The sequence below is a fragment of the Salvelinus fontinalis genome, unplaced genomic scaffold, assembly GCF_029448725.1.
Source record: "Salvelinus fontinalis isolate EN_2023a unplaced genomic scaffold, ASM2944872v1 scaffold_0395, whole genome shotgun sequence".
Taxonomy (NCBI): Eukaryota; Metazoa; Chordata; class Actinopteri; order Salmoniformes; family Salmonidae; genus Salvelinus; species Salvelinus fontinalis.
The window spans coordinates 104919-127500 of NW_026600604.1; the positions used below are offsets into that span (position 1 = coordinate 104919).

The following is a 22582-nucleotide window of genomic DNA, read 5'->3' on the forward strand; positions in this document are numbered from 1 at the left end:
GACACAGTGACAATCCTAATCTTTGGGACATGGCATGACTGACAATACAAGTCCATTGCAGAGGTTCAGTATTTGGGAAGAGGGACATACTCGCTCTGTTGAATTTGAGATAGATTGGGGGTAAGGCCCTGCGATAAACTAGTGTCCTGTACAAGGGGTGTACTTGTACATCAACCTGCCGCACGCTACAGCTCCTATGAGCTGTTTTGGCTTGCACAAGCCTCTTGCAAGGCTACTTAATTGGCAGCACGCCACCCCAATCCACTGACAAGACTAGGCCTATGGCATTCTTTCAACAACAAAACTGAAGAGAAATCCATAAGGTATTAAGTGCTTTTTAAGAAAACAACATGATTCCTGAGTATTACAATAACCCATTACTGGTGCTCTTTGAGATAGCACTAAATAAGACGTAAGCCATTGTTTTCATCTTGGACTATCAGAACAGCTCATGTCAGGCCACATGCATGAATAAAACCCGACCCTGTATGTACTAACGGCCTATATTTAGAACATAAAGTAGACACGTACAGTACAGTACCTAGTGAAAGTGTGTACACCAATGACACAGTCTTCACATTTTGCCCCCTTAAAATGAAATCAAAAAATTGATTAAATTATTCTGAATAAGATTCTACCAGCTTTGCACAACTCTAAGGGCAATGTAATTCCATTGCTTGATCCTGACAAACTCCCCAGTCCCTGGCGATGACAAGCAGATCCATAACATGATGCTGCCAACCACAATACTTGAAAATACAGAGGATTTACTTTGTGTTGTATTGGATTTGACCGAAACCTGTAGTTTTTATTTTATGCCAAAAACGTAATTTATTTGCTGTGTTGTCTTGCAGTATTACTTCATGGTATTGTTGCAAACAGAATCAATGATTTGGAGTGGATTCTTTTAACACAGGCTTCCTTCACTTTACCATACGGGCCAGTAATGTGGAGTGAATGCAATGGTTTTGATCCCTTTGTATTTTCCAGTATTGTCGTGGCCTGGGGAGGCTGTCAGGATCTAAAGAAACATGAAAAGAGCAAAGCCCAGGTAAAAAGTTAGAGGAAACCCTGTCTTCTCAATACCTAACCCAGCAGTTGCTGTTGCATCATGCTGATGGCAGAGTCAGGATTTGACATAAGCAGCATGAGTCCATGGCCCCATTCTGCCTGGTATCAACGGTACCGACTGGTGACGGTGGTGTAATGATGTGGGGATGTGTTTTCCTGGCACATGTTAGGTCCCTTGATACCAATTGAGCAATGTTTCCATACCCCAAATAATTCAGTCTGTTCTGGAGGCAAAGGGAGGGTCTGACCCGGTACCTAATAAATTGGCCACTGAGTGCATGTTGTCCTAAGAGTTGTGCAAGCTTGGTAGAATCTTATTCAGAATGATTCCCAGCTGTAACGGCTGCCAAAGGTGCTTCCACCAAGTAAAAGTGAAAACATACGCAATCAATTCATCATCATTTTGTGTTTCTAAGTCATTTGGAAAATGATCTATCATTGTTCTTTCACTTTGGAGTAGGTTGTGTAGCTCCATAGGGAAAAATCTAATTTAATCCCTTTGTAGATTTAATTTTAAGGCAGCAAAGTGTGAAGACCGTGCAAGTGTGCGTAGACTTTCACTAGCGACGGTATACTCATACAGCGCGTGTACACACAACATCGCTTTCTTACCCGCTCTCCCTTTGTTCCAGGCTGACCCATTGGCCCAGGTCTGCCCATGACACCCTGCAAACAGAAACAAAGGACATCAATTAACTGGGACACAAACTAAATATAGAAACAAAGTACATCAATTAACTGGGACACAAACTAAATATAGAAACAAAGTACATCAATTAACTGGGACACAAACTAAATATAGAAACAAAGTACATCAATTAACTGGGACACAAACTAAATATAGAAACAAAGTACATCAATTAACTGGGACACAAACTAAATATAGAAACAAAGGACATCAATTAACTGGGACACAAACTAAATATAGAAACAAAGGACATCAATTAACTGGGACACAAACTAAATATAGAAACAAAGGACATCAATTAACTGGGACACAAACTAAATATGGAAACAAAGGACATCAATTAACTGGGACACAAACTAAATATAGAAACGAAGGACATCAATTAACTGGGACACAAACTAAATATAGAAACAAAGGACATCAATTAACTGGGACACAAACTAAATATGGAAACAAAGGACATCAATTAACTGGGACACAAACTAAATATAGAAACAAAGGACATCAATTAACTGGGACACAAACTAAATATAGAAACAAAGGACATCAATTAACTGGGACACAAACTAAATATAGAAACAAAGGACATCAATTAACTGGGACACAAACTAAATATAGAAACAAAGGACATCAATTAACTGGGACACAAACTAAATATAGAAACAAAGGACATCAATTAACTGGGACACAAACTAAATATAGAAACAAAGGACATCAATTAACTGGGACACAAACTAAATATAGAAACAAAGTACATCAATTAACTGGGACACAAACTAAATATGGAAACTGGATGAGAGAAAATAGGGACCAAACGATGAGTATGGTGTTCTCAGTGATTGTTCTTGTATCAGCAACACAGTACTACACAGTACTACACAGTACTACACAGTACTACACAGTACTACACATGCATTACAACTAGGGATGAATAGATGTGAAAGATGATTAGTTTTGCTTACAGGGTCTCCAGTACGGCCTGTTGCACCCAGAATGCCTGGAACTCCAGGAGAGCCCTGAGAAAGACAAGAAAGACAAGAAACACAAGAGAACAATCATTGTCACTTCCTGTGTAATAGTTAGCGTATGATAGCCTAACTGGTAGGTTTACAAGAAGGACAAGAGGAGAGTTAACCTCGTTTGCATTTTCGGGACAATTCCATTGATTCTGTTGTACATGAGGCAAGATGAGTCACGTGGCCGTGGCTCGCTATACAAAGCAGGCATTGAGGCATTGAGGCATTGAGGCATTCAGTTACTGATCGACTGAACGTCACAAAGGGTAAAACTAGTGACCTAAGCGACTTTGAGCGTGGTATGACGGTTGGTGCCAGGTGCACCGGGTCCAGATTTGATTTGATTTGATGTAGTGTACTTTCAAGCACACTCAAGCATGTTAAAGTATATGATTCATGTATTGGCCCCAGGTCTGAAACTCACCTCGTCTCCTTTGTCTCCACTAGGCCCAGGGAATCCTCTCTCTCCTTTCATCCCCTAGAACAGCAAACAACATCAGTGAATGAGTAAACAGTAACAACAGCAGTAAATCAAGTTTCATTCTGTATAAACCTTTTGTTCATGTGTTTGCTTGTGAAATAAGACACATCTACCACCATAATGTACCGCCTGTCCTCTCCAAAACCTAATAGTCTCAAACCAGTGGCATGACTGGTGGTCATACATTTCACTTTGACTTCTTGTTTCTAATAGAGCCAATTAGAAGCGACTGCTTGGGTAATTTTACTAATACAGGACACTGCTGTGTATCCATGGCAACCATGTCTGCAGCCAGCAGCTCTGATGATACGAAAGTGCTGGACTAACATTGTAAATGTTTGACTCTTTGGTTCAACGGTTGGTGTCTGAATCTTCCTAAATCTCTCTGATGAAAAGAAATATGAACAACTACGAGAGCCTATGTCGTACATTATAGCATATTATGCATCGTTTATAAGGCATTATAAATGCCCTCATAATGCATTATGAAGAGGGTATTTATTCGTAGGAAGTATTATGAAAACAATTCAACTGAAAATCAATAGCAACAACGGATACAACCATGTTGAATAATAACCTGAAGAAGAAGTGTAGTCCCCAGCGATGTTATGCACCAGTCTTAATACTTTTACACCTATTATCTGCTCTAATTCACTTTGGCATGCTGAGATTTGCAATGAATGGAGTGAATGGAGTATTTGTAAGGTGGAAAGTAATTCTGTATACATTGTCTGTGTCCCAAATGGCCTCCTAATCCTTTACACAGGGCACTACTTTTCACCAGAGGTTATAGTGCACTATGTAGGGAATAGGCTGCCATTTAGAACACATGCATTATAATAGGGAATAGGCTGCCATTTAGAACACATGCATTATAATAGGGAATAGGCTGCCATTTAGAACACATGCATTATAATCAGGATGACACGTTGTTTCCTACCTTTGGACCTTCTTTCCCAGGATTACCGAGAGGTCCTCGCACTCCTGGATCCCCCTGTTTAGAATGGACACACACGCAAATCAACGCACGCAAGAACGCCTGCATAGAGAAAGGCACACACACACACACAAACCCCCCCACACAACCTGTCCCCAAGGGTTCCATTCTCACCCTTCTGTGCAGGCAGACACACACACACACACACACACAGTAAAGATAATCAGACACTCACCTTTTCTCCCACCATGCCTTGCACTCCTGTCGCTCCATAGGTTCCCTTCTCGCCCTTCTGCCCAGGCAGACCTGGCACTCTGGTCTGGCACACAGTGCAGGCATTCTGCCAACACACAGCGGGGGGGGGGGGGGGGGGGGGGGAAGAGGTATGGTCATACAGACCCGATATCTGTCATCTCACTGAGTCACAGCAGGGAAATGCAGTGCTCCTTTTGTTTGTCTTCCATCTCCCCTGGGTCGAAGAGCAGGGGGGGTGTCTTAATGTTCTCTCTTTCCACAACATGGAAGTTCATGTGAGCAGACTGAGAACCAGACACTGTCCTGTTCCCCACCCACTCTCTAACTGACTGTGACATTTGGAGTATCATTTGAAATATCACAGTCTCCCATCCAGTTCAGTTAACACTTATTTACATTCAAATAGTTAGTCTTAGTCTGTGTTTGTGAAATCAGCCCTGTCTGGGAAATCAGTCCTGTCTGGGAAATCAGCCCTGTCTTGGAAATCAGCCCTGTTTGGGAAATCAGTCCTGTCTGGGAAATCAGTCCTGTCTGGGAAATCAGCCTCGTCTTGGAAATCAGCCCTGTCTGGGAAATCAGCCCTGTCTGGGAAATCAGCCCTGTCTGGGAAATCAGCCCTGTCTGGGAAATCAGCCCTGTCTTGGAAAGGTATAATATCGCACCTAATTATGAACCTGGAACATCTCAAAGGGACCTGCTCTGGAGAGATACACTCTGTACTCGTGCACTGTGGAGTTGTTGAAGTGTACTTTCCCTACAGCAGCAGACATTCTGTACTCTGCTGAAGATAATTAGGTTAAACTGTATCAGTTACCCAGAGGCACTTAGTTCATAGAACAATGCTATGATTATACACTGAGTGTACAAAACATTGAGGACATCCTCCTAATATTGAGTTGCACCTCCCCCTTTGCAATCAGAACAGCCTCAATTCGTCGGGACATTGACTCTATAAGGTGTCGAAAGCGTTCCACAGGGATGCTGGCACATGTTGAGTCCAATGCTTCCAACAGTTTTGTCAAGTTGGGTGGATGTCCTTTGGGGGGTGGACCATTCTTGATACACACAGGAAACTGTTGAGAATGAAAAACCCAGCAGTGTTGCAGTTCTTGAAACAAACCGGTGCACCTGGGACCTTCTACCATACCCTCAAAGGCAATTAAATATTTTGTCTTGCCCATTCACCCTCTGAATGGCACACATACACAATCCATGTCTCAATTGTCTTAAGGTTTAAAAATCCTTATTTAACCGGTCTCTCCTTCATCTACACTGATTGAAGTGGATTTAACAGGTGGCATCAATAAGGGATCATAACTTTCACCTGGATTCACCCGAAAAGAGCAGGTGTTCCTAATGTTTTGTCCACTCAGTGTACATACAGTAGAAGAACACCACAGGAGGTTGGTGGGACCTGAATTAGGGAGGACGGGCTCGTGCTAATGACTGGATGGTTTCCATGTGTTTGATGCCGTTCCAGCCGTTATTACTTGCTGTCCTCCCCTCAGCAGCCTCCACTGAAGAGCACACAGGTTGGTTGAATACGTTCCACCTCCAACCATTCAGCTGTAGATGTCAATTCTGTTTATACAGCATGAAGGCTATATGACCCCTAGTGTCACTGCCATTTAGACTCATCAGAGAAGAGCAGTGGGAAGATATTTTCTGTAATTTTATGTAAGTACAAATCTTTATTTCTGAGAGAGACTTGAAGTGTCTTGAAATTAAAAGGTCCAATTCACTTAAGTGCTCCTTTCAGTGTGAGATAGCAAATACCATCTGCTGTAAAGTGACCAAACTCTGTCAATTAAAGTGAAGAAACGGAGAAAAGCTATTCTTAGGGAGGGTTGTCATTCAGCTCATCAAGTTGGATGACGCAGAGTCAAGCCAGCAGCACATTGTAAAAAAGGCCTTTAAACAGGCAGGTTAGCGTTTTTTTTGTCATGAATCTTGTTCTGGAGACAGCTCTGCAGAGTGGTCACTAGCTAGCACAGCCACAAAGTCATACAATCAGATTTTACATCTAACCTTAACCATACTGCTAAACCTAAACTAAGACCAAAAAGCCAATGTTTGTTGAAATGAGATTTTACAACATAGCCAAGTTTGACTTTGCAGCTGGCCAATCTAGTGGAAATCGCTCAGTTCTGCCTCCAGGACAAGATTCATGACAATAAATGTCAATCTGCTTTGAACAGCTAAAAGCTTGGAAACTTTATTAATTTAACTGTGCTTCCTTTCTTTGGTCTGGTAGAATAAAAAATCTCTCTCTCTCTCTCTCTCTCTCTCTCTCTCTCAGCAGCATACATCAACAAGGCGTGGGAGTGCTGGAGAGATAGATGGAAAAGTAGAAAAGTATTGTCCCTTAAAGACATAGCAACAAGGTTGCCGTGAGAATATAGTGCACTACCGTTGCCCTATATAGTGCACTACCGTTGACCAGAGCCCTATTCCCTATATAGTGCACTACTGTTGACAAGAGCCCTATTCCCTATATAGTGGACTGCTGTTGACAAGAGCCCACCTGTAGCTCTCTGGTCAAAAGTAGTTCACAGTGTAGGGAATAGGGTGCCATTTTGGACACAGGCCCTGTGTACTCCAGGAGGGATGTATTAGACAACAGCATTCTTCTATGGACATATCAAGGATTCCTGTTGAATATAATAATGCATTTCCATGGTGGATTTCCAATTTCTTGAATTTATAGCTGCAGTTCACCACCTCCGCCTGATGGAGGCGCTCCTGAGCTTCTGTTAATAATACCGTAACATCACCCTAATAGGTTTACTACTGGTAAAAAGTTTGTTTTTGGATTACAACTGTGAGGTCTTAAACTGTGAAATACACCACCGTGGGTGCAATCACAGTAACTGATGCAATTAAAGCAGGCTAAATGATGACCTGTTTCTACACCCTCAGTCAATGTGGATCTAAATGTTGGCACTTCAAGGTGTTAAAAAAACATCTCCATCAATCTTGTCAATGAAAAAATAATGTATGATTTATGTCCCACACTGAATAATGTATGATTTATGTCCCACACTGAATAAATGTATGATTTATGTCCCACACTGAATAATGTACGATTTATGTCCCACACTGAATAATGTATGATTTATGTCCCACACTGAATAATCTATGATTTATGTCCCACACTGAATAATGTATGATTTATGTCCCACACTGAATAATCTATGATTTATGTCCCACACTGAATAATCTATGATTTATGTCCCACACTGAATAATGTATGATTTATGTCCCACACTGAATAATCTATGATTTATGTCCCACACTGAATAATGTATGATTTATGTCCCACACTGAATAATGTATGATTTATGTCCCACACTGAATAATGCATGATTTATGTCCCACACTGAATAATGTATGATTTATGTCCCACACTGAATAATGTTGGAATGACAATTGATGGGAATAATCACAGGACACAATGGTAATAAATGAAACAGTCCAGTACCTTGAGTAAAGAGCTCATATCTCCCACAATTGGCAAGGCAGTCTGTTGGAAAGACAAATTATCATCAGACATTTTGTATAATGACTATAGATGTAAAGAAATGTCAATGAATATTTTTGTGATGTTTTTCAGTCAGATCACAGTTGAATGAACCTCTCATAATTATCTCAGCATCACTCGAAGCTTGAAATATTATGAATGACACTGAAACCCTAAAAAAGTTGCCATGACTGGTTTTATGGTGGTATGAATGCTTATACATAACCCCTTCAAGTACAGTGTAACCAAATCTTCTCCTGTGATTTCAGTTTCCTGTAAAATAGTTGTCTTTCTGTGGTTTTGAGGCCTTTAACCTAAACATGGTACAGTGGGCTTAGCACCTCCACAGTATATCTCTGAGAGATTAGAACGAGATGAGCGGTTAACTTACTGGTTGACCCGCGGGGCCAGGTGGACCTGGGGGACCTTCTCGACCAGGGGATCCCTTTAAATGAGAGAAATAATGATGTCACCAGCTATGAGACCAGGGGAAACACACAGCGCTGCACACCATTGGCCCACGCTTTGACATTCATCCTAATGGGGTGCTGTGTGTGTGTTTCTGATGTGTCCAGAAACGGTTGCTACTTCCTCATGCAGACATAAAGGAAACACATCTTTCATCAGAATGTTAGTTTCTCTTTTTATCTGCAGACCGCGGAGGAGAAGAAGAGTGGAGGAGAGGAGGAGAGGAGGAGGGAAGAGAGGAGGAGTGGAGGAGAGGAGGAGAGGAACAGTGGAGGAGGGGAAGAGAGGAGGAGTGGAGGAGAGGAAGAGTGGAGGAGAGGAGGAGAGGAGGAGTGGAGGAGAGGAGGAGAGGAAGAGAGGAGGAGAGGAAGAGAGGAGGAGAGGAACAGTGGAGGAGGGGAAGAGAGGAGGAGTGGAGGAGAGGAGGAGAGGAAGAGTGGAGGAGTGGAGGAGTGGAGGAGGGGAAGAGCGGAGGAGGGGAGGAGAGGAAGAGTGGAGGAGAGGAAGAGCGGAGGAGGGGAGGAGAGGAAGAGTGGAGGAGAAGAAGAGTGGAGGAGAGGAAGAGTGGAGGATGGGAAGAGAGGAGGAACAGAGGAGAGAAGGAGAGGAAGAGTGGAGGAGCGGAAGAGAGGAGGACAAGAAGAGTGGAGGAGAGGAGGAGAGGAAGAGTGGAGGAGGGGAAGAGAGGAGGACAGGAAGAGTGGAGGAGAGGAAGAGTGGAGGAGAGGAGGAGAGGAAGAGTGGAGGAGAAGAAGAGCGGAGGAGAGGAAGAGCGAAAGAGTGGAGGAGAGGAAGAGTGGAGGAGAGGAAGAGTGGAGAGGAAGTGGAAGAGTGGAGGAGACAAAGAGTGAAAGAGAGGAGGAGAGGAAGAGTGCTTCTACACCTGCATTGCTTGCTGTTTGGGGTTTTAGGCTGGGTTTCTGTACAGCACTTTGATATATCAGCTGATGTAAGAAGGGCTATATAAATACATTTGATTTGTTTTGATTTGGAGGAGTGGAGGAGAGGAAGAGTGGAGGAGAGGAAGAGTGGAGGAGAGGGAAAATGGAGGAGAGGGAAAGTGGATGCAAGGAAGAGGGGAGGAGAGGAGGAGAAGAGGAGAGAAAGAGTGGAGGAGTGGAGGAGAGGAAGAGAGGAAGAGGGGAGGAGAGGAGGAGAAGAGGAGAGCATTTGACCATGCTTGTCATTTATGAACATTTTGAAAATCTTGGCTCTCTCTAATTCTCTCCTTCTCTCTTTCTTTCTCTCTCTCGGAGGACCTGAGCCCTAGGACCATACGTCAGGACTACCGGGCAGGATGACTCCTTGCTGTCCCCAGTCCGCCTGGCCTTGCTGCTATTCCAGTTTCAACTGTTCTGCCTGCGGTTATGGAACCCCTACCTGTCCCAGACCTGCTGTTTTCAACTCTTAATGATTGGCTATGAAAAGCCAACTGACATTTATTCCTGATTATTATCTGACCATGCTTGTCATTTATGAACATTTTGAAAATCTTGGCTCTCTCTAATTTTCTCCTTCTCTCTTTCTTTCTCTCTCTCGGAGGACCTGAGCCCTAGGACCATACGTCAGGACTACCGGGCATGATGACTCCTTGCTGTCCCCAGTCCACCTGGCCTTGCTGCTATTCCAGTTTCAACTGTTCTGCCTGCGGTTATGGAACCGCCACCTGTCCCAGACCTGCTGTTTTCAACTCTTAATGATCGGCTATGAAAAGCCAACTGACATTTATTCCTGATTATTATCTGACCATGCTTGTCATTTATGAACATTTTGAAAATCTTGGCTCTCTCTAATTTTCTCCTTCTCTCTTTCTTTCTCTCGGAGGACCTGAGCCCTAGGACCATACATCAGGACTACCGGGCATGATGACTCCTTGCTCTCCCCAGTCCACCTGGCCTTGCTGCTATTCCAGGTTCAACTGTTCTGCCTGCGGTTATGGAACCGACACCTGTCCGAGACCTGCTGTTTTCAACTCTTAATGATCAGCTATGAAAAGCCAACTGAAAATGATTCCTGATTATTATTTGACCATGCTTGTCACTTATGAACATTTTGAACATCTTGGCATAGTTCTGTTATAATCTCCACGCGGCACAGCCAGAAGAGGACTGGCCACCCCTCATTGCCTGGTTCCTCTCTAGGTTTCTTCCTAGGTTTTGGCCTTTCTAGGGAGTTTTTCCTAGCCACCGTGCTTCTACACCTGCATTGCTTGCTGTTTGGGGTTTTAGGCTGGGTTTCTGTACAGCACTTCGAGATATTAGCTGATGTACGAAGGGCTATATAAAATAAACTTGATTGATTGATGATTGATTGAGAGAAAGAGTGGAGGAGTGGAGAAAAGATGTGAGGAAAAGGAATAGAAGACAGAAAGGAAACACAACATTTTCCCTCCGAATGTTAGTTTCTCTTTTTATCTCCAGATGTAAAGTATCACTGTGTCTCCATTCCTGCAGAGAGAGGAGGACAGGGGGAGTGAAGGAAATGAATGAGTAAGGGAGGAAGAGAGGAAGGAAGGTCTTGATCCCACTCACCTCTCTCCCCGGGGTCCCAGCAGGGCCTGAGAATCCGGAGGGTCCACGAGGGCCCTAGGAGACAAGACAACCCCCATAACACACTAATGAGATCAGGGCCCGTACCTGAAAAGGCTCTCAGATTAGATTGCTGACCTGGGATCAGAATATACAGTATATCCTCAACCGTCACAAAGAAGAAGACATGCAACTAAATCTTTGTTGAGACTAACACCAGTCCTGTTGAGACTAACACCTGTCCTGTTGAGACTAACACCAGTCCTGATGAGATTAACACCGGTCCTGTTGAGACTAACACAAGTCCCGATGAGACTAACACCAGTCCCGATGAGACTAACACCAGTCCTTTTGAGACTAACACCAGTCCTGATGAGACTAACACCAGTACTGATGAGACTAACACCAGTCCTGTTGAGACTAACACCAGTCCTGATGAGATTAACACCAGTCCTGTTGAGACTAACACCAGTCCTGATGAGACTAACACCAGTCCTGTTGAGACTAACACCAGTCCTGATGAGATTAACACCAGTCCCGATGAGACTAACACCAGTCCTGTTGAGATTAACACCAGTCCTGATGAGATTAACACCAGTCCTGTTGAGACTAACACCAGTCCTGATGAGACTAACACCAGTCCTGTTGAGACTAACACCAGTCCTGATGAGACTAACACCAGTCCTGAGGAGACTAACACCAGTCCTGATGAGACTAACACCAGTCCTGATGAGACTAACACCAGTCCTGATGAGACTAACACCTGTCCTGATGAGACTAACACCAGTCCTGTTGAGACTAACACCAGTCCTGTTGAGACTAACACCAGTCCTGATGAGATTAACACCAGTCCTCATGAGACTAACACCAGTCCTGATGAGACTAACACCAGTCCTGATGAGACTAACACCAGTCCTGATGAGATTAACACCAGTCCTGATGAGACTAACACCAGTCCTGTTGAGACTAACACCAGTCCTGATGAGACTAACACCAGTCCTGATGAGACTAACACCAGTCCTGATGAGACTAACACCAGTCCTGATGAGACTAACACCAGTCCTGTTGAGACTAACACCAGTCCTGTTGAGACTAACACCAGTCCTGTTGAGACTAACACCAGTCCTGATGAGACTAACACCAGTCCTGATGAGACTAACACCAGTCCTGATGAGACTAACACCAGTCCTGATGAGACTAACACCAGTACTGATGAGACTAACACAAGTACCGATGAGACTAACACCAGTCCTGATGAGACTAACACCAGTCCTGATGAGACTAACACCAGTCCTGATGAGACTAATACCAGTCCTGATGAGACTAACACCAGTCCTGATGAGACTAACACCAGTCCTGATGAGACTAACACCAGTCCTGTTGAGACTAACACATGTCCTACACCTATAAAATATATGACATATTAAATTTAAATGCATAAACTACAATATCATTGGAATTAAATAGTTGTTTCAGAGTCTCCTCAACCTTTAGACTGAAGACTAAGGTTTCATCTAAGCATCCAGGAGCACAATACTGGAAGGTACTGTATGTACTGTAGCTATTCCATACTCTAATATCACAGGAATCAGATGGATGTGTCTGTGTGTGTGTGTGTGTGTGTGTGTGTGTGTGTGTGTGTGTGTGTGTGCGTGCGTGTGTGTGTGGACAGGAGATATTCTTCCACATACCTCAAATCCTCTCTCTCCTCTCTGTCCCATGGGGCCCTATAAGAACACATCACACAGCTTGTTTACAACAGCACCACTCCAGCCCTTCAGCTCACACACACACACACACACACACACACACACACACACACACACACACACACACACACACACACACACACACACACACACACACACACACACACACACACACACACACACACACACACACACACACACACACACACACACACACACACACACACACACACACACACACACACACACACACACACACACACACACACACACACACACCAGACAGACAGACAGACAGACAGACAGACAGACAGACAGACAGACAGACAGACAGACAGACAAGGGATCTATGTTCCATTGATCCATTGCTTTCCAACAACCCTGAATTTCACTATTTAACAAACCAAAGGGCAAAACTCAAGCGGGCATTTTTGAAGTTGAAACCAGCATTAGCCTCACGGAGGATAGATAGATGGTGAAGTAGTGTGTAATGCTGAAGGCCCACAATGTTTGTAAATCTAATCTGGGAATTAATGTTCAATGAATGTAGTCTTTATTGTATCATTAATTTGACCAGGATAAAATCATATATAAGTCTATGCACAAGCCATTCTGAAGATGACTGAACTGAAAAGGTTTGTGAAATGTTGTCCAACAGAAAAGTTTTGGGAAGATTACAGGTTAGAGAGATGGGGCTGCAACTGCTGGGATTCTCTGGAGGATTGGTTTGAAAAGCAAAACATGTATTTGTGAAAATGTCAACGGACAATAAAGTATGAACAAGAGAAAAATGAGAAATGTTCCAGTGCCATGTACTCACATGAGGTCCTTCAACGCCCAGACCAGGCTCTCCTTTCTCCCCTAGGTCTCCTGGTACACCAGGGACGCCACGCTCACCCTGACAGAGAAGAGAGGGGGGAACAGGGAACTCATTTTGATGACTGTTAAAGGGAAGAGAGGGGGGAACAGAGAACTAATTTTGAAGACTGTTAAAGGGAAGAGAGGGGGGACAGGGAACTCATTTTGATGACTGTTAAAGGGAAGAGGGGGGGAACAGGGAACTCATTTTGATGACTGTTAAATGGAAGAGGGGGGGAACAGGGAACTCATTTTGATGACTGTTAAAGGGAAGAGGGGGGGGAACAGGGAACTCATTTTGATGACTGTTAAAGGGAAGAGAGGGGGGACAGGGAACTAATTTTGATGACTGTTAAAAGGAAGAGAGGGGGACAGGGAACTCATTTTGATGACTGTTAAAGGGAAGAGGGGGGAACAGGGAACTAATTTTGATAACTGTTACAGGGAAGAGAGGGGGACAGGGAACTCATTTTGATGACTGTTAAAGGGAAGAGAGGGGGACAGGGAACTCATTTTGATGACTGTTAAAGGGAAGAGGGGGGGGGTACAGGGAACTCATTTTGATGACTGTTAAAGGGAAGAGGGGAGGGAACAGGGAACTCATTTTGATGACTGTTAAAGGGAAGAGGGTGGGAACAGGGAACTCATTTTGAAGACTGTTAAAGGGAAGAGGGGGGGAAACATGGAACTCATTTTGATGACTGTTAAAGGGAAGAGGGGGGGGGGCAGGGAACTAATTTTGATGACTGTTAAAAGGAAGAGGGGGGGGAACAGGGAACTCATTTTGATGACTGTTAAAGGGAAGAGGGGGGGTAACAGGGAACTCATTTTGATGACTGTTAAAGGGAAGAGGGGGGGAACAGGGAACTCATTTTGATGACTGTTAAAGGGAAGAGGGGGGGGAACAGGGAACTAATTTTGATGACTGTTAAAGGGAAGAGGGGGGGGACAGGGAACTCATTTTGATGACTGTTAAAGGGAAGAGAGGGGGGAACAGGGAACTCATTTTGATGACTGTTAAAGGGAAGAGGGGGGGACCAGGGAACTCATTTTGATGACTGTTAAAGGGAAGAGGGGGGGGGGGGGAGGAACAGGGAACTCATTTTGATGACTGTTAAAGGGAGGAGGGTGCCATATGAAACTCATTTTGATGACTGTTAAAGGGACTAGGGTGCCATTTGGGACCCAGCTCAATAAAATGAGAGTTCCCTGGCTTTAACAGGACCTGTGTTTCAGATCACTGTCATCAGTGAATAATATAATAAAGTATGACACCTGACACTACAGTAACTGCAGAGACTTTTAGTACATCTTTATGTGACCATTGTGGGAATTGAACCCTCATCCTTGGTGTTGCTAGTGCCACACTCTTACCAACTGAGCCACAAGTGGATGAACTGGTTTGATGTGAGGTATTAGAAGAGCTAGTCATCCTTCAGATGTTTTCTAATGTGATCATCATAGCCAGAGGAAATATCCCGCATCTAGCTAGAGAATAATAAATCCAGATTGTGGTAACCTTGGGTGGTCTGCCTGTCTGTTTTGTCCCTCTTCCCCCACCACAGGGGTTGTTTTTCTACCTTTGGCCCTCGTGATCCTCTGGGTCCAGATGTCATCCCCTCTCCCTGCCCGGAGAAGAAAAGAAGAAAAAACGAAATGAGTTTCACAACCCAGACATCATACAGCATACGTCAGCATTGATAATAAGATGGCGCCGACAGAGATGGTCGCCTCGCTTAGCATTTCGCTACGCTCGCATTGACATCTGCTAACCATGTGTACGTGACAAATAGCATGTGATATGATGTAAAGATTGGAGGCTAAACATGTAAGATAAAGATACAGACCGTCTGAAATATACCAAGACACTCTGACCAAGTAGCTGCAGTTAAAAAGCCTTTATTAAGTCAAATCAAATGTTATGTGTCACCTGCTTCGTAAACAACAGGTGGAGACTAACAGTAAAATGATAACAGGTCCTTCCCAACAATACAGAGAGGAAGTCAGTAGAGAAACAATAGAAAGTAAAACACTTAATAATAAAAGTAAAAATAGATACAGAATGAGTCAATGATAACTTGTCTATATACAAGGAGTACCAGTACTAAGTAGTGATACTCAAGGAGTATATACAAGGAGTACCAGTACTGAGTAACGATAATGTGCCTATATACAAGGAGTACCAGTACTGAGTAATGATAACTGGTCTATACTGTCTGCAAGGAGTACCAGTACTGAGTAATGATAACTTGTCTATATACAAGGAGTACCAGTACTGAGTAATGATACTCAAGGAGTATATACAAGGAGTACCAGTACTGAGTAATGATACTCAAGGAGTACTAGTACAAGGAGTACTAGTACTGAGTAATGATAACTTGGCTATATACAAGAGGTACGAGTACTGAGTAATGGTAACTTGGCTATATACAAGGAGTACTAGTACTGAGTAATGATAACTTGGCTATATTTTTTTTATTTATTTATTTATTTAACCTTTATTTAACCAGGTAGGCAAATTGAGAACACGTTCTCATTTACAATTGCGACCTGGCCAAGATAAAGCAAAGCAGTTCGACACATACAACAACACATAGTTACACATGGAGTAAAAACAAACATATAGTCAATAATACAGTGAAAAAAAAAATAAGTCTATATACAATGTGAGCAAGTGAGGTGAGATAAGGGAGGTGAAGGCAAACAGATATATGTATAAATAAATAAAAATATAAAAAGGCCATGGAGGCGAAGTGAGTACAACACAGCAAGTAAAATAAAAACTAAAAAAAACACTGGAATGGTTGGTTTGCATTGGAAGAAAGTGCAAAGTAGAGACAGAAATAATGGGGTGCAAAGGAGCAAAATAAATTAATAAATAAATACAGTAGGTAAAGAGGTAGTTGTTTGGGCTAAATTGTAGATGGGTTATGTACAGGTGCAGTAATCTATGAGCTGCTCTGACAGCTGGTGCTTAAAGCTAGTGAGGGAGATAGGTGTTTCCAGTTTCAGAGATTTTTGTAGTTCGTTCCAGTCATTGGCAGCAGAGAACTGGAAGGAGAGGCGTCCAAAGGAAGAATTGGTTTTGGGGGTGACTAGAGAGATATACCTGCTGGAGCGCGTGCTACAGGTAGGTGCTGCTATGGTGACCAGCGAGCTGAGATAAGGGGGGACTTTACCTAGCAGGGTCTTGTAGATGACCTGGAACCAGTGGGTTTGGCGACGAGTATGAAGCGAGGGCCAGCCAACGAGAGTGTACAGGTCGCAGTGGTGGGTAGTATATGGGGCTTTGGTGACAAAACGGATGGCACTGTGATAGACTGCATCCAATTTATTGAGTAGGGTTTTGGAGGCTATTTTGTAAATGACATCACCGAAGTCGAGGATTGGTAGGATGGTCAGTTTTACAAGGGTATGTTTGGCAGCATGAGTAAAGGATGCTTTGTTGCGGAATAGGAAGCCAATTCTAGATTTGACTTTGGATTGGAGATGTTTGATGTGGGTCTGGAAGGAGAGTTTACAGTCTAACCAGACACCTAGGTATTTGTAGTTGTCCACATATTCTAAGTCAGAGCCGTCCAAAGTAGTGATGTTGGACAGGCGGGCAGGAGCAGGCAGCGATCGGTTGAAGAGCATGCATTTGGTTTTACTTGTATTTAAGAGCAGTTGGAGGCCACGGAAGGAGAGTTGTATGGCATTGAAGCTCGCCTGGAGGGTTGTTAACACAGTGTCAAAAGAAGGGCCAGAAGTATACAGAATAGTGTCGTCTGCGTAGAGGTGGATCAGAGAATCACCAGCAGCAAGAGCGACATCATTGATGTAAACAGAGAAGAGAGTATATACAAGAGGTACGAGTACTGAGTAATGGTAACTTGGCTATATACAAGAGGTACCAGTACTGAGTGGATGTGCTGAGGTACGAGGTCATTGAGGTAGATATGTACATATAGTTAGAGATTAATAATAAAGTAATATTAAATAATAAAGTATCCATGTAGGAAAGTTCAAACAAGCCAAACAATTCGTCTACTGCAAATCACACATCAACAATTCACTTTGAGAACAAGACAGTATTTCTCCCAGAAGCACAGCTACTGCCTGTGTGAGACTTCAATGGGAATATGGAATATACCTCCAACTACACAGGGCAAACAGTAGGAACACTTCATTTCACCACGAGCCTTGTGTTCAATACTCTCCTACTTTACAACATGTTTTAACAGCTTCTACGTTGTGAAGTGAGACCCATAATGCTCTGCTGCTGCCACACACAGAAGTCCAGGGGTGTCTCCCAAAAAACACACTATACCCTACATAGTGCCCTATGGGCCCTGGTCAAAAGAGATGCACTATTACGGGAATAGGGTGCCATTCTGGACGCACCCTTGATTGGGATCGGGGATAAGCATTATTTACAGTACACCCCCTTGATGGAAAATGGATTTCTGTGTTCAGCATGCATTAGTGCTACAACTAAGTCCTGCATTGCACAATGTAAATCAGCCGTCTGAAACTTTGCTTCATGCTAATGCAGCAGTTTTGAAATAAAGCTCCCCCACATTTTAAGAAGTGTTCAGAGTACAAATAAAAGTAAAGTTGGATGAACTCAAATAACCTGTGTTTCTCTGGTTTTACTTCCTCAAGGGTGCAGTGGTGTGTCCTTTGAATTGGCACTGAATTCAATATGTAAATACGTTGAAATGTGCCAATAAAGAATGGTTTACATATCAAAACGCCATACTTAATTTAACTGGCCTTCCTTCCTTTGGTCTGGTAGAATAAATCCCTCCACCACTGCCCTCCTCAACTACTCACAGGCCGTGTCCCAAATCTGGCTTGCCCACCACTTACTTAAACTGCATACTGTGTATTACTAATCATACAACATAGTATTTAGAATGTACTGGTTAGTAACAATGAATGCAGTAACAACAAATATACATTTTTCTAAACTAATCCAATCTGTCAGTTGGACTTATTGCACCCATTACTGAGTTGTTGTTCCAGTTTAGATGGTTTAGGTAGTCTTATTTATTCTTCTGTTTAACCCTGCCAGTCATTCACAAACCATATTGTTGTGAGTGAGGAACAGTTCCAATTGTTGGATATCCCCACTCTGGCTGGATTCCAATAGGATTCAAACATCACTTTGCAAGCCAGCATGAGTCCAGAACACAGCGAAGGCTGGTCACCAGCAAAACACAGTGAAGTTTGATCACCATGAAAACACAGTGAAGGCACCATGAAACACAGTGAAGGCACCATGAAAACACAGTGAAGGCACCATGAAAACACAGTGAAATCACCTTGAAAACACAGTGAAGTCACCATGAAAACACAGTGAAGGCACCTTGAAAACACAGTGAAGTCACCTTGAAAACACAGTGAAAGCACCATGAAAACACAGTGAAGGCACCATAAAAACACAGTGAAGGCACCATGAAACACAGTGAAGGCACCATGAAACACAGTGAAGGCACCATGAAAACACAGTGAAGGCACCATGAAAACACAGTGAAGGCACCATGAAACACAGTGAAGGCACCATGAAAACACAGTGAAGGCTGGTCACCAGCAAAACAGAGTGAAGTTTGGTCACCATGAAAACACAGTGAAGGCACCATGAAAACACAGTGAAGGTACCATAATAACACAGTGAAGGCACCATGAAAACAGAGTGAAGGCACCATGAAACACAGTGAAGGCACTATGAAACACAGTGTAGGCACCATGAAAACACAGTGAAGGAACCATGAAACACAGTGAAGGCACCATGAAAACACAGTGAAGGCACCATGAAACACAGTGTAGGCACCATGAAAACACAGTGAAGGCACCATGAAAACACAGTGAAGGCACCATGAAAACACAGTGAAGGTACCTTGAAAAAACAGTGAAGTCACCTTGAAAACAAGTGAAGGCACCATGAAAACACAGTGAAGGCACCATGAAATACAGTGAAGGAACCATGAAAACACAGTGAAGACACCATGAAACACAGTGAAGGCACCATGAAAACACAGTGAAGGAACCATGAAAACACAGTGAAGGCACCATGAAACACAGTGAAGGCACCATGAAAACACAGTGAAGGCACCATGAAAACACAGTGAAGTCACCATGAAAACACAGTGAAGGCACCATGAAACACAGTGAAGGCACCATGAAAACACAGTGAAGGCACCATGAAACACAGTAAAGGCACCTTGAAAACACAGTGAAGGCACCATGAAAACACAGTGAAGGCACCATGAAAACACAGTGAAGGCACTATGAAAACACAGTGAAGGCACTATGAAAACACAGTGAAAGCACCATGAAACACAGTGAAGGCACCATGAAAACACAGTGAAGGCACCATGAAAACACAGTGAAGGAACCATGAAAACACAGTGAAGGCACCATGAAAACACAGTGAAGGAACCACGAAAACACAGTGAAGGCACCTTGAAAACACAGTGAAGGCACCATGAAAACACAGTGAAGGCACCATGAAAACACAGGGAAGGAACCATGAAAACACAGTGAAGGCACCATGAAAACACAGTGAAGGCACCTTGAAAACACAGTGAAGGCACCATGAAAACACAGTGAAGGCACCATGAAAACACAGTGAAGGCTGGTCACCAGCAAAACACAGTAAAGGTACCTTGAAAACACAGTGAATGCACCATGAAAACACAGTGAAGGCACCTTGAAAACACAGTGAAAGCACCATGAAAACACAGTGAAGTCACCTTGAAAACACAGTGAAAGCACCATGAAAACACAGTGAAGGCACCATAAAAACACAGTGAAGGCACCATGAAACACAGTGAAGGCACCATGAAACACAGTGAAAGCACCATGAAAACACAGTGAAGGCACCATAAAAACACAGTGAAGGCACCATGAAACACAGTGAAGGCACCATGAAACACAGTGAAGGAACCATGAAAACACAGTGAAGGCACCATGAAAACACAGTGAAGGCACCTTGAAAACACAGTGAAGGCACCATGAAAACACAGTGAAGGCACCATGAAACACAGTGAAGGCACCTTGAAAACACAGTGAAGGCACCATGAAAACACAGTGAAGGCACCATGAAAACACAGTGAAGGCTGGTCACCAGCAAAACACAGTGAAGGCTGGTCACCAGCAAAACACAGTGAAGGCACCTTGAAAACACAGTGAAGGCACCATGAAAACACAGTGAAGGCACCATGAAAACACAGTGAAGGCACCTTGAAAACACAGTGAAAGCACCATGAAAACACAGTGAAGGCACCATGAAAACACAGTGAAGGCACCATGAAAACACAGTGAAGGCACCATGAAAACACAGTGAAGGCACCACGAAAACACAGTGAAGGAACCACGAAAACACAGTGAAGGAACCACGAAAACACAGTGAAGGCACCTTGAAAACACAGTGAAGGCACCATGAAAACACAGGGAAGGAACCATGAAAACACAGTGAAGGCACCATGAAAACACAGTGAAGGCACCTTGAAAACACAGTGAAGGCACCATGAAAACACAGTGAAGGCACCATGAAACACAGTGAAGGCACCTTGAAAACACAGTGAAGGCACCATGAAAACACAGTGAAGGCACCATGAAAACACAGTGAAGGCACCATGAAAACACAGTGAAGGCTGGTCACCAGCAAAACACAGTGAAGGCACCATGAAAACACAGTGAAGGCACCTTGAAAACACAGTGAAAGCACCATGAAAACACAGTGAAGGCACCATGAAAACACAGTGAAGGCTCCATGAAAACACAGTGAAGGCACCATGAAAACACAGTGAAGGAACCACGAAAACACAGTGAAGGCACCTTGAAAACACAGTGAAGGCACCATGAAAACACAGTGAAGGCACCATGAAAACACAGTGAAGGAACCATGAAAACACAGTGAAGGCACCATGAAAACACAGTGAAGGCACCATGAAAACACAGTGAAGGCACCATGAAAACACAGTGAAGGAACCACGAAAACACAGTGAAGGCACCTTGAAAACACAGTGAAGGCACCATGAAAACACAGTGAAGGCACCATGAAAACACAGTGAAGGCACCTTGAAAACACAGTGAAGGCTGGTCACCAGCAAAATCCGCAGTGGTGGAAAAAGTTCTCAGCTGTCAAACCAGAGTAAAAGTAAAGATAATAGAAAATGACTCAAGTAAAAGTGAAAGTCACCCAGTAAAATAGTACTTGAGTAAAAGTCTAAAATTATTTGGTTTTAAATATACTTAAGTATCAAAATTACAGTTGAAGTCAGAAGTTTACGTACACCTTAGCCAAATACATTTAAACTCAGTTTTTCATAATTCCTGACATTTAATCCTAGTAAAAATTCCCTGTTTTAGGTCAGTTAGGATCACCACATTATTTTAAGAATGTGAAATGTCAGAATAATAGTAGAGATAATGATTTATTCAGCTTTTATTTATTTCATCACATTCCCAGTGGGTCAAAAGTTTACATACACTCAAATAGTATTTGGTAGCATTGCCTTTAAATTGTTTAACTTGGGTCAAACGTTTCGGGTAGCCTTCCACAAGCTTCCCACAATAAGTTGAGTGAATTTTGGCCCATTCCTCCTGACAGAGCTGGTGTAACTGAGTCAGGTTTGTAGGCCTCCTTGCTCGCACACGCTTTTTCAGATCGGCCCACAAATTTTCTACAGGATTGAGGTCAGGGCTTTGTGATGGCCACTCCAATACCTTGACTTTGTTGTCCTGAAGCCATTTTGCCATAACTTTGGAAGTATGCTTGGGGTCACTGTCCATGTGGAAGACCCATTTGCTACCAAGCTTTAACTTCATGACTGATGTCTTGAGATGTTGCTTCAATATATCCACATAATTGTCCTGCCTCATGATGCCATCTATTTTGTGAAGTGCACCTGTCCCTCCTACAGCAAAGCACCCTCACAACATGATGCTGCCACCCCCGTGCTTCACGGTTGGGATGGTGTTCTTCGGCTTGCAAGACTCCCCCTTTTCCATACAAACATAACGATGGTCATTATGGCCAAACAGTTCTATTTTTGTTTCATC

General features: G+C 43.3%; 1 protein-coding gene across 1 annotated transcript in view; it reads right to left on the reverse strand.

Moving 5' to 3' along the window:
• The window catches only part of LOC129845879 (collagen alpha-1(XIX) chain-like), a 107992-nt gene that overhangs the window by 57829 nt on the left and 27581 nt on the right, over positions 1-22582 (reverse strand). The window contains exons 11-21 of the mRNA XM_055913804.1: positions 15112-15156; positions 13494-13571; positions 12656-12691; positions 10968-11021; positions 8360-8413; positions 7930-7971; positions 4429-4533; positions 4197-4250; positions 3200-3253; positions 2722-2775; positions 1684-1737 (exon numbers count right to left, since the gene is read on the reverse strand). Of these exons, the coding sequence (XP_055769779.1) occupies positions 1684-1737; positions 2722-2775; positions 3200-3253; positions 4197-4250; positions 4429-4533; positions 7930-7971; positions 8360-8413; positions 10968-11021; positions 12656-12691; positions 13494-13571; positions 15112-15156 (630 nt within the window). The remainder of the gene's footprint in view (positions 1-1683; positions 1738-2721; positions 2776-3199; positions 3254-4196; positions 4251-4428; positions 4534-7929; positions 7972-8359; positions 8414-10967; positions 11022-12655; positions 12692-13493; positions 13572-15111; positions 15157-22582) is intronic.